The sequence below is a fragment of the Protomyctophum bolini genome (assembly GCF_963924005.1).
Source record: "Protomyctophum bolini genome assembly, chromosome: 4".
Lineage (NCBI taxonomy): Eukaryota > Metazoa > Chordata > Actinopteri > Myctophiformes > Myctophidae > Protomyctophum > Protomyctophum bolini.
Window position 1 is genome coordinate 38,687,536 of NC_137865.1, and position 16,208 is coordinate 38,703,743.

The 16,208-nt window shown below is 41.5% G+C and overlaps 1 protein-coding gene across 1 annotated transcript; it reads left to right on the top strand.

Moving 5' to 3' along the window:
* The first annotated feature begins 663 nt into the window (after window positions 1-663).
* Window positions 664-13,291, top strand: api5 (apoptosis inhibitor 5). The gene is made up of 14 exons (XM_080761256.1): window positions 664-1,030; window positions 2,834-2,995; window positions 3,624-3,717; window positions 4,429-4,494; window positions 4,957-5,108; window positions 5,549-5,755; window positions 6,988-7,092; window positions 7,549-7,638; window positions 8,102-8,289; window positions 8,914-9,007; window positions 9,385-9,441; window positions 9,626-9,705; window positions 10,145-10,290; window positions 11,442-13,291. The coding sequence occupies exons 1-14, from the start codon at window positions 956-958 to the stop codon at window positions 11,519-11,521; spliced, it is 1,596 nt and encodes a 531-aa protein (XP_080617382.1). The 5' UTR covers window positions 664-955; the 3' UTR covers window positions 11,522-13,291.
* Window positions 13,292-16,208: the final 2,917 nt, after the last annotated feature.

Here is a 16,208-nt window from a genome sequence, read left to right on the forward strand (position 1 = left end):
AAATATGCTGCACTTAAAATAATACTAATACTGGGGGGAAAGAAAGTATAATACATTTTACATATACAGTATAAGGTTTTCACAGCATTATTGTTCAGCAATAGAGTGATTCATAACATGTCTATGGTGGATTTTTATGAAACAAACACTTTGCAGATTGAAAGAGGATAATTCAAGTTTGCCCTACAGCTGCAATGTTGGTGAGTTTAATGTCATTTAATACAAGCAGATCGGAAATTCGATTTGCATCAATGGGCTGTCAATGGAGGGTATTGCAACTCTAGATTAATTCCATTATAAAACATCTAGTGTTGCAAATTGCGGCTATGTCTGACGCAATTTCACGCAAATCTTGACCTGATGGTCAAGATTCAATGTACTGTATCCCCTGTTGCACAATGAATTATTGGCTGCAAAAATATTGAGCCTGTACTGATGATGTCTTATCAGATCTGTGTGGGCACTATGAGGGCAGTGTAAAAAAAAGTGTATAAAACAATCATTCTTAAATCTGAATGGTTGAAAGTGGTGTCGGTCAGTCAAGCTTAGATGGATAGTGCTCCAGACGTCATCACTGTGCGTCATATTGTAGTTTTATAACAAACGCCACTGGCGCGGTTCATGATCAAGCGTGCGCATGCGCTATATCATTCGAGTTCTTTCCTTCCGTAGCAGCAGCAGTAGTCAGCTTTTTGCAAACGAAACGTTGCGGGAACAGAGCGGACGCACCGATCGACCGACCGCCTGCGAGGTTTTCATTTCATTCACAGCTTTTCTGGACATTTCCATCTTCACCGCTCCGCCGTTCTACGGAGCACATCGTGGGTTGTTGTTATTATAGCACCGTTTGTGTTTTTGTTTTTTTACAATCATCCGAGAGAAGAGATATCTGCGGATTGTTCATCGAGCGAGCGGCTTGTGATCTGGACACAGGCCAGCCAGGCTAGGCACGCAGATGGCGGTCACCGTGGAGGATCTGTACCGTAGCTACGGGGTTCTGGCCGACGCTGCTAAGGACACACTCAGCCAGGTGAACTAAACACACACACTGCCAGCCGAGCCAAGGCCGCTAACCGAACCAGAACGTGGGCCGGCTCACTGGTTTTAGATATGAGCGGACCAGCTCGGAGCCTCCTCGGTCGGTTTGGGGTTGTTTGTATTTCTCGGACAAGCTAAAGCTAACTGTTTAGAATAAACTAACAAAGCATGCGACTATGATGTCATAACAAAGCGTCTTACGTTATAACCGAATTTAAATTTAGTATTTAGTTTCAGCGGTGGTTTTCAACCCGTGGTCCTTTTGAGGGGGTTTCCTCCAGGTGGTCCCCGCCCCACTAGATAAATGATGGAGAGTTCTCAACCAAAAAGGACCCTTACAAATGTGATCTTTAACTTAAGAGCGTAAAATGATGATACATTTTCTATGAAAAGGGTTGACTTGAAAACCCACTGCTTTTAGTGATCCCTGCCTGGGGGACAGCCAGCCTGCGGCCTGCCACAGGCTTATTTATTAATTAATCAACTGAAGTAAAACATGAAAGATGATATGCAACACATGGTACTTGTCGATATGATAAGGGCTTCAAACGCGTCATGGCCTGGGCCGCAAAACCCGCGTCGTTTGTGTGTATATTTAGCGTGTAGCTACTTAGCTTGGTACAACAAACTTGTCTAACACTCCTTTTACCTCTTTCCAATGTCGGAAGTTCATCGTAACCCCTTGAAACTAACCTGTAGTTTAAAGGGACGATATTTACTTAGTGCTAAAAATGCTTAGCTGTATACACGATTCTTTGTGACGTCTTGTGCTTGTCCTTGGTGTCTTTATGCCATCAAGCTAAAATGCGTTGAACATGTTCTTCCATCTGTAACGTTAAGCCGGTGGGTCAGAGACTAATGAAGCATCGGATTCGTAAAACTAAACAAAGGCACACTAAGGATAATAACATTTGGCGTTTTTGTATGCCGGACAAAAGTGGCAAATGGCAATGGTGGTGTACGATATAATTATGTGCCAGAGCCGCGACATCTGTTATACTTGATCTTGGATGAGTTAAAATTCTTTGAATTTTGTATTTGTATAAAAATCAAACGCTGGATATTTACAGAAACGTGCATATCTTGATTTCTAATTAAACCTTTTTTTGTATTCTCCATTTCCACTGCTTGATCTTAAGCCTTAAATGTTAAGGGATCAGTCTAGGATCCAACAGGACTTTATTCCACGTGTAGCAGTAAGGCTATGTACCAGAGCTATTCCACGTCGTGGTAATATTTTTGACTTGAGGATAAACATCCAGAATTCTGATAACTGGTGATGAGCATTGTAATATCTTGACGTACTGTCATTTTATGGGAAGAAAATTTGTCTTCCAGATGAAATAGTTTATTTGCAATGCAATCCCAAAGGAAAGTGTGTAATGTAATGCCACATTGCATAGAGCATGGCCACATGCATGATCGTAATTAATAAGAAGGCATAGCTTTAATGCATTTTCTCATTTAAATCAAAATGCCATCAAATGGTTAACTAGGGCGACTGTGGCTCAGGAGGTAGAGCAGGTCGTCCAATGATCCATGGGTCGGCTGTTCGAATCCCGGCTCCTCCTGTCTACATGTCGAAGTGTCCTTGGGCAAGACACTGAACCCCAAATTGCTCCTGAGGTGCTGGTTGGTACCTTGCATGGCTTCTGCCGCAATCGGTGTATGAATGTGCGTGTGAATGGGTGAATGTAATGCACAATCTATGTAAAGCGCCTTGGATAAAGGCGCTTTATAAATATAAAATTGACCATTTAACTTAAGCATTTATTTCTCCGTTTATATTTTGAAGCACAAAGATGCATACCAGTGCATCCTGGATGGTGTGAAGGGAGGGCCAAAGGAGAAGCGTCTGGCAGCTCAGTTCATTCCCAAATTCTTCAGCAGCTTCCCTGAGCTGGCGGATGCGGCCATAAACGCTCAGCTTGACCTGTGTGAAGACGAAGATGTGTCCGTAAGTTTTAAACCCCCATATTTGGTCACTTGACACCCATTTTGACCTGAGATCAGATTCTAAAAATGTCTTCTAGATCCTGACAGTTTTCTGAAAAAGCTGTTTCTATGTCAGTCGTTCTTTGATTTTTCAAAATTAGTTAACTGAATAAAATAAGTACTATCTTGGCTTGATGATTAATGAACTCCTATGTGTTTTTGTCACTTTATAGTGTTTATTTCAAGAGGTGATATAGTTATATTGTTTAACTGTTTTTAGTTTTTTCGTGTTTATCACATTTATATATCTTTTTTATTATGTATTGTATGTGGAATTTACATTACCTGACATTATTATTTTTCATTTTATATAACTGAATTACTTATTATCATTGTCAATAATACTCTGAAGTTGTCATATACAAAAAATGCCTAATAAAAACAGTATTAAAAAGAAAAAAAAGAATGAACACAGCTGTGTCTGCATGGCTTGTTTTAAGGGTCATTCATAATCAAGGTGAGGGAATGCCTTAAACTGGAGTTTTTCCCATGCAGTGTGTCCTAATTTGGCTTGTAGCAAAATGTATGCAGGACGAACACCCAATACTTTACCTTTAAAAAAAAACACTTCTCTGTTCCAATCTATCCAGATTAGACGACAGGCAATCAAGGAGCTGCCTCGATTTGCAACAGGCGAGAACATCCTCAGGGTGGCAGACATCCTCACCCAGCTCCTACAGACAGGTATTGGACGTTTTCCGTTGGGCTCCTCGTTTGCTTGGACTGCTGCACATTACACCTGAGAACGCTTTACACTGTACTCTCTCTACCAGTATGTCTGCCTGGAGCTTAAAGCCCAAACCACACCAATGGGTCGCCATGCAACTCCTTGCTACCATCCTGTTGCAAGCAGACTCATGTAGTTGCAAGCAACCATTGACTTGAACCAATTTAATCACTTGGGTAGACTTGCATCGACATGCGCTGACGTGCAACAGGACATATGACACCGCTGGGACGAATGGCCGAAACCGCTTTTGTTGCGTCTTGACCTGTTGGCGTGGTTTCTGGCTTTACGTTGTATGCTCTCTATCGGTATGTCCGCCTGAAGCATTACTCTGTTAAATTAAGAAAGAATAACATGAGACAGAGACGGTGACTGCTTAATTAAGTTAATTTATTAAACACATTTCTTCCATGTAGCCCATGATTTGTAATGGCATCATCATGCTATTATGCCTGTGGATATACAGAGTGATTGTGTTCTGTGTTGTGAGAACTTGCTCTTTTTGTGCTGAAAAGACGGAACCATCTTTTTACTTTGGCTGGCTTTAAAAAAAAAACTGGCTTCTAGTGACTGTGTGTGTGTGTGTGTGTGTGTGTGTGTGTCTATATATATATATATATATATATATTAAACCTACAACTGTCTTTCCATTTTCATTGTGCTTCCAGATGATGTTGCAGAGTTCAACCAAGTCAACACGGCACTCCTCTCCATCTTCAAGGTCGACGCCAAGGGTAAGAGTTTTGGAAACGTCATGCAGTGGAACCAAACTGAAATGGTCTCTGCCAGTCCAGACTCTTTATCCAGTCTAGTGTAAAGTTGGTTTTCAGTCAACATTGGTAATAAAAAGTATGAATTTAGCCAGCTGAGTAGTAGGTATGGAGCTTAATGCTCCATCCTCTCTGGCTTCCCACCATGATAAGGGTGCTAATTGCTTTGATTATATTGTCATGGGGTGGGGGGGTAGTCGGAGCACCTAGAGTGCTGCCTGATGCACGTTTTATATCAAAAGGGTCCGGACGGAGTCAACTACGGATTACCATGATCAGTGATTCTTTATCGAGGACTCGTACTTGATTTTTAGTCACTTAAAATGATTGCTGCAACATAGTTTCAATGGTAAGTGTATTTTATTGTTCTGATTATTGATGAAAAGACTGACTGTTTTTATTTATTGGCTCACACTATTTTTCTAGGTACTCTGGAAGGTATGTTCTCTCAGATCCTGCAGGGTGAGGACATTGTCAGGGAGAGAGCCATCAAGTTCCTCTCTCTCAAACTGAAGACCCTGCCAGAGGAAGTCATGACCAAGGAGGTGGAGGACTTTGTCTTTGCTGAGACCAAGAAGGTGAACCCTCACCTGTGTTTGCCTCGCGTAGCCAGACGAATCTCCCTTTGCAGTGCAAATTGCCCCAGGCAGTCTGGCCCGTTCAATTGTGGGAGGATTCCGCGGCACCGCAGTAGTGAGGAAACGAGCTCACAGCGTGTCGCTTCATGCCGCGCAGAAAAAGCTTGTAAATCGGCTATTTTCACTACTTCTTACACATTTGTTTTCTAATTTATGCAATTTCTTAGCTTTGTCTTTATTTATTCATGAAATAACTATTGAATAATACCAAAATGTAGAAAACCGAAAATAAAGGGACCCATAAAAATGTGTTCGCCACCCACAAATGGGTCCCGACCCAGTGTTTGGTGGGGAAACCGTGTTTCAGTTCATCGGTTTTTGGAAAGCTAGAGGCGATCCTCATTTACAACAATACAAATCGGTGTGTCGTTCCCACCCAGGTTCTGGATGACGTGACGGGAGAGGAGTTTGTGCTGCTGATGCGGGTGGTGTGCAGTCTGCGAGCGCTGCAGTCCGTGGCCGGGCGCCAGCAGCTGGTGGAGCTGGTGGTGGAGCAGGCCTTCCTGGGGACTGCGCTGAACCCCGCAGACCCCGACATGGTGGACAGACTGCTGCAGTGCTCGCGCCAGGCCCTGCCGCTGTTCTCTGTGAGTGACACGTATTATCACTGGGGTCATCGTCAATGTGTCTGTAGTATACAAACATTCTTTTGAGTGGTGCAACCACTCCAAGGAACAGCAATGTCCGCCACCCGTACATGTGTTATTGTGTTCACCTATGCATGTATTAATGAGCACGAGTATGACTGAGTACCAGTAGGGGCGCTGTTTGCCAGAAACGGAGAGAGAGAGAGAGATAGTATTAGTGCTGCAATTGTTGCTTGACAATGAGAGAGAGAGAGAGGAGGGGGGGTGGGAGAGGGAGGGGAGTTGCACCACTCAGTTCACACAGGTGATCTTTTTTAATACAAAACTAGAGCGGTGCCCATTGGGCAATGGCCTATGCAAGATGCAAGTTGGAAATGCATGCCGTGCAGTTATGTCTGTCCCGTTTATGCCCATATATGGAGTTCTTTGTCAGGCATTCCCTATGAAGATGTCAGAACATCATTGTGATGTCGGAACAGTTCCATATATGGAGATATAGGGGTGATCAGGTCCAGGGGCTTTTGTGCTGGTTCTGGACAACATTTATAGTTGGATAGATAACATTATAATGTTCTTATTTTGACACAATTACTGTATGTCAGTCCAGGTTTTCCTCAGAATATGTATGACACTGATTTACTATGGCACATTAGGAGTCCACTAGGACAGTGCAAGTTATGGGGTTCCTTGAAAATAAAACTGTTTGAGAACCAGAGTTAGACTTCTGACCTGGTCATTTAAGGCTAATCTTTGTCCATGTCAAAAATAGAATTTTGACAAATGTTCACCACAAGTCAGCATGGCGATGACCCCTATGTATTATATTTATTTATTATTGTAAAGTCTAGTTCAGATCAAAGATTTACGATTAGACATAACCGTTTAAAGCCCGATACTGGTACTTTGTAACATGATGAAGCATTAGGGCCGATTCATACTCCTATTTTAGAGCCGAATAAAAGTCGGTTCGGCTCTGTAGAGCCTACAATTTGACGTCATTTGAGGTTCGGGGGGGCGGGTACCGTCCTAAAGTCGGCTCTTCGGTGCTACTGAAATTTTCTGACGAGCCGAAATCATTTCGGCACTACAGCGCCGAAACAGGAGTATGAATCGGCCCTTAGAATGGCAAGGAGAAAACTCTGAACTATTGTTTGATTGCGCAATGTGTTGAGCCATGTCCTTGCACATTCCTCATTTGTTGCATTTATTTTCCTCTTTCTCCCACTCTCCAGAAAAATGTTCATTCCACACGATTTCTGACGTACTTCTGTGAGCACGTCCTACCCAACCTCAGCTCTCTGACCAGCCCTGTAGCTGAGCTCGACATTCAGCTGGAGGTCAGTGCTTTATTTATCTATAGAGCGTCGCAGGCTTTTCAAAAAGTATTTATTCAAAGACGTTTACACCCTGCCTTTTTTTTCTTCTTTCTAATTATTTGATCTGCCCAAAACAGTGTTTATTGTCATGATTTGTCCGCGGTGTAAACGTCTTAAATAAATACTTTTTGAAATGCCTATGGGGGAAATGAATGGGGAATTATTTCCTGGGCCACTCGTCATTCTGAAAGGGAGCGGGACTACTACGCTCAATGTCCCAACAAGTGGACAATTCTGTTTAGATTTTTATTTTTCTAGCAAAGAATAGAAGACATTATCAGATATCCAGCATTTATTTGCCCACAGCGAGGGTAGTGATAAGGGTATAACGGTTATCAGCCCCTGGGTTGATGGGGCAGTAGCTGACAAATCACCACAAGCTTAAGTTTCTGATTAATTTAATATTAATGTGTGCAGGTGCTGAAGATGTTGGCAGAGATGAGTCCCTTCTGCGGAGATATGGAGAAGCTGGAGCCCAATCTGCACCAGATGTTTAAGACATTGCTGGTAGGAACTTGCACAGGTTGCACACATGCCATGTGTTTCATACAGCGTCTTCGATTCTTCGTGTATTTGTTGATCATGGATGCATTTTCAGCTAACTACTCAAATGAAATATCTTTGTCTTCCTGGATAGTTGGCATGTTGATGTGGAAGCCATTGTTCTGCCATTAATAATGCATTTTAAAAATAAGTTTGAAATCTTGTGAATAGTTCAGAAACCTGCCTACCGGTGATGTCACTGATTACAGGTTTCTAAACTGTCCACAGCTCACCTCTGGACACGGTAGTCAGTAGACAGAGATGGTGCCATCTTATAATGAGCATTGGTCAGGCCCAGTAAATGCAATGAACACTCAAGATTTCCAAGTGGGCCCTGATGCAGAAAAGGTTGAGAACCACTGTACTATTTCCACCTCCTTTATTCTCATCTCGTCTCTTGTTATTATCTCCATCCATCTCTCTTTAGGAATACATGCCTCTGCCCCCTGTCGCTGAAGAAGGGGAGAACGGGGAGAACTCTGCGAGCGAGGAGCCCAAGCTTCAGTTCAGTTATGTAGAATGTCTCCTGTTTGGCTTCCACCAGCTGGGCAAGAAACTGCCCGACTTCCTCCTAGACAAGGTGGATGCTGAGCGCCTCAAAGACTTCAAGATCAGGTGAGGCCTGTGTATAACATTGTCATGTCAAGACCTCCAACTTGATGCATATTAGACCACTGGCATTCTGTTTTTAGCTAATGATCATTATTTCTCAACTCGTTGACTGCCAAGAACGAGTTACATTTTTGGCCAAAAGGCTCAGGCTGCTAAACAAAAGTTACACACATTTTTAGTTGAATTATATAATTTTGCCATCTACATTATCATCCGGTTAGCTCCCAAGTTCTATAGCGCTAAACAGGCACTAGACCCTGACCAAGATGTCCGTGGCCATAGACTATAATAGCTGGATTTTTTTCTTTGTATCCTTTCTCGGATTGAGGTGATAAAAACTGGGATGTTGGTGGCTCATTACTAAATCGTCGCTACCATGCAGTTACAATATTATTAATGCTTCGGATGACTTATAAAAAGATAGTAGCAACATTAGCTTTAGCTGATTTAGTTTCTGGTTCATTTTGGGTTGACTTTTGGGGTCTTCAAAATAAAACTCCCGGCTGAATCCAGTGGCAGGGAAGGAACACTGAAACAATTCTGTCAGTCAATGTTAATATACGTCATGTGTTGTGAGTCATTTTAGCTGACGTAGCAGTGGTTAATGCAGCTGTGTGCTTCCAACAGGTTACAGTACTTTGCCAGAGGTCTGCAGGTTTACATCAGACAGCTCCGAGTGGCCCTGCAGGGCAAGACTGGAGACGCACTCAAGACAGACGAGGTAGGACTACAACTCGGTGATGTTATCCTAATATCGGGAACAAAAGCGCATGTTCTCTCACTGCATTTCCGTATTGTGAACCTTTCGGTAATTGTCCTTGATGGCACAATTCAACAACCATGCAGTCTCTGGGCTGTAATACATTTGTTTCTTTACATTCAAAGCTACCGTTGAGTAATTAAATAAGTTCAGTGAAACATTGGTAATACTCAGTGGTCTAGGACTCAACAAAAACGAGATCGGCGTCGGAGCCAAAACCTGGCATTGGTCAGGCTCTAATCAATATGGAGACAGCCAAGGGAGTGGAGGGTTTGTTCCATGTTGTAATCTGTTCATCTGATCATGGCTGACTTCTCCCTTGTTTATGTTTGGTTCAGAATAAGATCAAAGTGGTGGCACTGAAGATCACCAACAACATCAACATCCTCATCAAGGTACAGTCTGTTGTTTTTATTTATTTAATGCTGCTTCAGATATATTAACATACTGTAAACATGTGCAGTATTGTATGACTTGTCCTGTTGGAAGTCCTCTGGTTGATGGAATGTAGTTGTCAACAACATTGTTAACTATTAAGCCTTATAAAATGCTTGATGTCTCCTGACGTTTTCCTTCCAGGACTTGTTCCACAACCCTCCATCATACAAGAGCACAGTGACCCTGTCATGGAAGCCAGTCCAAAAAGCAGAGCCTGTGGCGTAAGTCTGCCTCACCTCCACATCCTCTAGTGGTTTTCAAAATATGGACACCATTGTTCAATTATATACACAGTATCAATGATATAGGAGACAAATTACTTTTTGTATAATTTTATATATTGCCTGGAATTTGTCTGTTGCATTTATCATGACCAATGCATTTCGGAAAAGATCTGGGGCAGGTGAAACATCCATGTCAGTTAGTGGGATCTTGGAAGAAACTCCCTTTACTTCAACACGGGTAGAAAGAACTTACACATACTGTAAAAAGTGTAAATGAATGCCCCAGTTGATCACCAGTGGGATTCAAACTCAGGTCCTTCTTGCTGTGAGCTACCATGCTGCCCAGTTGAGCCTAATTTATACTGTGTGGGCAAAGCCCAGTAAAAAAAAAAAATCTTGAGTTTGACCTTTCGATCCACGACTCTTCTGTGCTCAGAGCTAAGAGGCAGTCGGCAGAGGAGATGGGGACGGGTGCAACAGGGAAGAAGCAAATCTCACCTCAGATTCCCAGGACTCAGAGAGACGCCCGGCAGATCTACAACCCTCCCAGCGGGAAATACAGCGCCACCATCGGAACCTATGGTGAGAGGGGGGGGGAGGACCCGGGGAGTTCCTTTGGCTGATGCTGTTGAATGAATGTTAATTTGGTGTCAAAACTACTCTCCTAACATGCAGTAAAGGCTGCAATTCTCAAACCTATGTGAAGGAATGCCAAGACGGTGAGAGAACAACGCTGTCAGAAAAAAGAAAATATGTATTGGTAAACTTTGCATAGTTGTCTGAACAGTCGGTCTAATTAATTTGTTTGCAACAAATGTTTGTCCCCAACATGGCAGGTGTAGGACCATAGATATATATAAAGGCTAAATGGCTCAAGGCGGAGTCTCTGACGTAGTTCACCAGGCGATCTTGCTTCGGGGCTACAGTACAGTACAGTATGTTCTATGGCAGCTCAAACAAAAACGGTCATAACTCGCTCAAATCTTGACGGATTTACAAACGGGTTGGTTTATTACAAACGTTGTCAACGTGGCTATGCTGCAGGAAATACCTAAGCTGCGACCAAGATACCCGTTTCTGGATTAATCTATATATCTATAGGACTACATATCTATGTGTAGGACTACAGTCCCACAGGAAGCCATACTAGGCCCCTCCTTTTCCCCCCTTGCATTGTGAGTGACGTGTTGTGAGCTTGTAGGTCTGCTATTTTAACCCAATGTTTTCCCCAGAAAAGGGACGTGGTCGTTAAAAAATATATATTATTATTATTATTATACTATAATACTTTTTATACTGGTGTGATGCAGTGTTGAGTTTGACAGCACATTTTGATTTTGGTTTTAGTCATAGTCTCTTGTATAGTTTCCATTTAGTCCAAGTCACATTTTAGTCACCTGGAATGTTTTAGTATTAGTCTAGTTTTAGTCGACTAAATATAAGATTTTAGTCGACTAAGTCTACAGTTGATGGCTAAATATGGTAAATGTTTTCAGCAAGTGTAACAAAATGTATTTTACTTATACTGGATCTCTTGTCCACTAGTACCTTCCTAGCATTTTAGTCTAGTTTTTATTTGTTGACAATTGTCAATTAGTTTTAGTCGTCATAGCTTAGTTTTCATTTAGTTTCCATTTTAATTTTTAGTCGGTGGGGAAAAAAGGTAGTAGACGGCCATTTTTCGTCCTATAGTATTAGTCGATTAAATCAACACTGGTGTATTGCGATTCTAGAACAGCGTGGCGGATTCCGAGGAGGCCGGGGGCGAGGTTTCGGAGGCAGGGGCGGACGGAGTCGAGGACGGATCTACTGAGAGACACTCAAGAGAGAGAGAGAGAGAACATGCTGGTTGAACTGCAGCTCGACACCATCCTCTCCAATCTGAGGGCTCCCCTTTCACACTCTCACCTCCCACATTTTAAACTCGTCCACTTTGTACTTCTTACTTTCCTTGCTTCTGTCTTTCAAAGGGATTGTGACATAAAGGTTCTTTTTTGTTTACGTTTTCTGCGCTCAATTGCACCCAAAAAACCTGAACTTTTAACGTTCAGTAGATTTCTGTGGTCTGGGGTTTTCTGGCTCAAACAAGTGCTTTGATTTTCCTGCAGTTTTTTTTTATGTCACAGCCTGCAAATCCCATATATGTCAATGGGATTTGCCAGCAGATCAGTCACTGTTTTGCCTGTTTGCAAAACAGGCTTCCAAACCCCAGAGAAAACTCCAGACCACAGAAAATCCACTGAATGTTCAAAGTTCAGGTTTTTTGGGTGTAATTGAGGTTATAAAACCTAAAATAAAAGGGTTAACATTTTTTTAATTTCATTAAACCTTTCAAGTTATACATTTATTCAGAAAGCCCCCACACACACTTTGTACGAATCCAAATTCTGCTTCACAGTCTGGACTTGAACTTTTTCTACCTTCCCTTTTCACCCTCCCTTCCCTTTAGACTCCTCCCCTCTCCATTCTACTCAGCCAAGGTGTTAGTTTGAAGAAACTGATTTAGTTTTTTGTTTTCTTATTATAATTATTTTTTTATTGTGTTTTTTTTTTTGGGTGGAACAAAATGACTGACAAGTCGTACCTGCGTGATTTGTGTTTTTCCCCACAATTTGTTGTAGAAAGAAAAAAAAACACCATTTCCTTGGCGACGTGTCGACGAATGCATTCTTTGTACCTTTTTATTTAATCCGAAGTTGAAAGGGTTTTTTGATTATCACTGTTTTTAGAGCTTTGATTTGTTATATCGACTGACTTGCTACTTTGTATGAGTCGGATAATGTTTCCATTTGGATTTTTATCATAAACGTAAAACTTGTAATGTAACGCTCCAGCTTTGGTCCTCCTTTTGTTCATGTAGTGCAGTGGTTCCCAAAGTGGGGTCCTTGAGGGAGTTCCAGGGGGTCCACAGCTAAATGATAGTTGGGAACCAAATGGACCCTTATGGGTCTGTAACTTTGAGAGTGTACAAATGGACCCTAACGGTTCCATCTAGTTTCATTTGTACACAGTTAATTTTTATTTTATGACAAATTGGGTCCCAGCGATAGAAATCCCATTAAATTGAGGTCTGTCCGTAGCCTAATGCATGTCAAACTGGGGGTCCTTGAAATGAAAATGGTTGAAAATCGCTGCTCTTATGGGGGTCTTTGGCATATATTTTCTAATAGGGGTCTGCGGGCAAAAAAGTGTTCATTTGGGGTTCCTTGACATGACAAAGTTTTGGAACCACTGATTTAGTGTTTGAATATACACATCCATGTTCATATTCTAAACTAATATCTTTGAAAAAGTTGATTGTGTGATTACTGATTAGCTCTAAATCTCAGATGCCTATTTATTTATTTTCTGCGTAACAAATACTTTTTTGTTTTTCCTTTAGAGAATCCATGCGAGGTTCCGTCACTACTAGGGTGTGCTACATTCTCATTTTCCTGAGCTATATTTAATTTAACGTGTCCACTCGAACAGTTTGTAGTTTAAGCAGTCATTTGAAATGTGAATTACATCATGGACATAAGACCAGGAAAAGCAATGTGCTTAATACTGCTTATGTTGTTTTGTGTTAAAACGATGGACCCCAGAGTTTTTGCATCCCTTTTCATATTGGTCCGACCCTTATCAGAGCATTAACCCATTTTTGGCGGGAACCCCTTTTGGTGTTAGCATTATGTTATGCTTTAGCTATTGAAAAATAGCAGATCTACAAGCTCATAGCGCGCCACCGAGTGGCGAGCTACGAGCTTGTAGGTCTGCTATTTTCGAAAAATCGAAACGGCTTTTTCAGAAAACTGTCAGGATGTAGAAGACATTTTTAGAATCTGATCTCAGGTCAGAATGGTAAGCTCTAGTCTAGAACCGACCACAGGGGCAAGTGAATATTCGCCTGGGTAAACCCACTCTCCCTGCTGGACTACATTTCATTCTGCCAGGAGTCTGCTGAGGGGTTTACCCAGGCTAAGTGAATATAGCTTTGTAGTTTTTTTAACCACTCTAATTATGCTGTGTTCACACTGGCAGATACAAAAGTTACAAAGCTACTTGGCATACATATTTGTATCTTCATGTCGCTGGCTTCCATTGAAAATGAGTGGTAGACTTAAGACTCTTTGTATCTGCCCGTGTGAACGCTATAGCATTATGCATGAAAAGTAGTTTAATTATTGTATTACTCTATAACAATTTATTATAGAGTTTAAAATCGTACCACAGCAGCATGACTTATGTTGATTAAAAAAGAAAATCACACGTGAAGTGAGGGGTGCCCACTGTATTTATTTTGGCCACATGACGTCCTTTTGTGCCCTAAACAAACCTTCCAAATTCATAGACTTGGTTGGCAGACGATATAAGTGCTCTAAACAAAATCCATAGACTTGGCTGGCTCTAAACAAACATTAAAGTACATAGACTTGGCTGGCTCTAAACAAACATTAAAGTACATAGACTTGGCTGGCACCCTAAGTGATCTAAACAAATCTCCTTAAAGTCCATAGACTTCGTTGGCAAATTATTTTTCTTAAGTGCTCTAAACATTAAAGATCCCATAGACTTGGCTGCCAAAGCCTGCCAAATAATATACATCATTATCTTTACATGTATAATAAATAATAGTATAGTAATCTTCCAAATCCATGCATTGGAGGGGCTAGCGGCCAGAGCCCCTCAAAAGTATACAATTGCAGTAAATGAGTAGCCTACATGCTTGGAGTAAGGTAATGGCTGAGCAATAGGCCTAATTATCGCATTAATTTAAGGCTGTGTCTATTTGTATTGGATATTTAATGTTGACCTTATTTTTTACTCGGTTCTCGGTTTTGGGCGGGGCTACTATAATTCCCAATTTAGCAAACGATATAGGCTATAGAAAATGGGCCGAACTATTGCAGAAACACAACCTGCCGTGAACATGTATTTCCAATGACCAAATGTATCGTCAAATTAAAAAAATAGGAAATAAGAAATCATGATAAATTACCATAACCAAACTCGCCGCTAGAGGGCGAAACAGACGGCACTAAGGCACTTCTCTCCCAAATCAACCTGTACTATTTTTATTCCCCACCAAAACGACGAGTCAATTTGACTTTGATGTCGTTTTGTCTTTTGTGCTGTTGTTGGCCTGGCCCTGAAGGTATTTTTAATGCTGCTATGTAACTGAAATATATATTGAATTAATTCATTTCGTGTTTTTATTTATATATCACTATTAGTAGGCTATAATTGTAATCCATCTACAGACTACAACCTAGTAAAAGGCCGCCTCCCAGGAAAAACAGCCTAAAAGTATATGAAAGGCTTTCATTGAAAGCCATTTAAAATGTTTAGAATACTACACGGGTGGTCCCAAATGACGAATTACTTCACGTCACTGCACTGCAAAGGACGTAAAAGTAGGTCAACTGTCAATAACTACCGGTATAGCTTATTAAAATATATAGCCAATCTACACACCCCATGGTGAGCTGCAGATCAGCTATTTTCAATGAACAGAGTTAACGAGATTAACAATCAATAAAAAACGCATCTGATCTCCAGGTAGGCCTATATTATATATTGTTAAGTGTTGTTGAATCATATCCTACTAGTACCATGTGTTATCATATGCACTCACACAGAATGGAAAGATGATTTTGACATCTAGGCTATACTGCCCCACTTTCAACTGCTACAACTGATTGAAGAAACGAACTATTATAGGCCTACATGTAATTGCTTAGCGAAACATCTGCTCATATTTCATGCCCATGTTTATAAATAATAATTTAACTCGTCATTGGCCAGAATTCTGACCTGAACGACTATGAATCGAATCTTTATTTGCGGACACAATGAATAGGGCATGCAGGCTACACAAAGATCTGCAATCCTCCGCTTCGAGCCGCATTGGGGACGATGTTCTACACCCAAAACCTTATACTGATTGATCGTGACCAAGGATTTCCCCAGCCAGCCAGCTCTCTCTATCTCTCTCTCTCTCTCTCTCTCTCTCTCTCTCTCTCTCTCTCTCTCTCTCTCTCTCTCTCTCGCAAAACAAAGGAAAAACAGCGCCAATCGTTCAGGTCCCTTTCAATGAAAATGTGGAGTTGTCCGTGGTGCTGAAGCCTGGGAGACTACTGCTCCGAAGCTTCAGCACCATGGACAGCTCTTGGTGTTGTTTGATCGCCAATAAAGCTTTTAGATCAGTGGTTTTCAACCAGTGGTCCTTGAGGGGGTTCCAGGTGGTCCCCAGCTAAATGGTCCCCAGCTTTTCCAAAAATAGCAGATCTACAAGCTTATGTGTTCCCCCACAATATAGGCATGATGGGGTTCAAGTGGTTATAGTTACACACAGTCATACACCATTTGGACAGATACTGTTTCTGTTGAATGAAAAAGATTCTCGTTTTGTATATGGTGACATTTTATTGCCTTTCTCCAGTCCTTAACCCGGTTGCTTAATACCACATATCCATGTACTATTTGTCTCTTCTTCGCCATATTGTGTTCCGTTTCAAGTT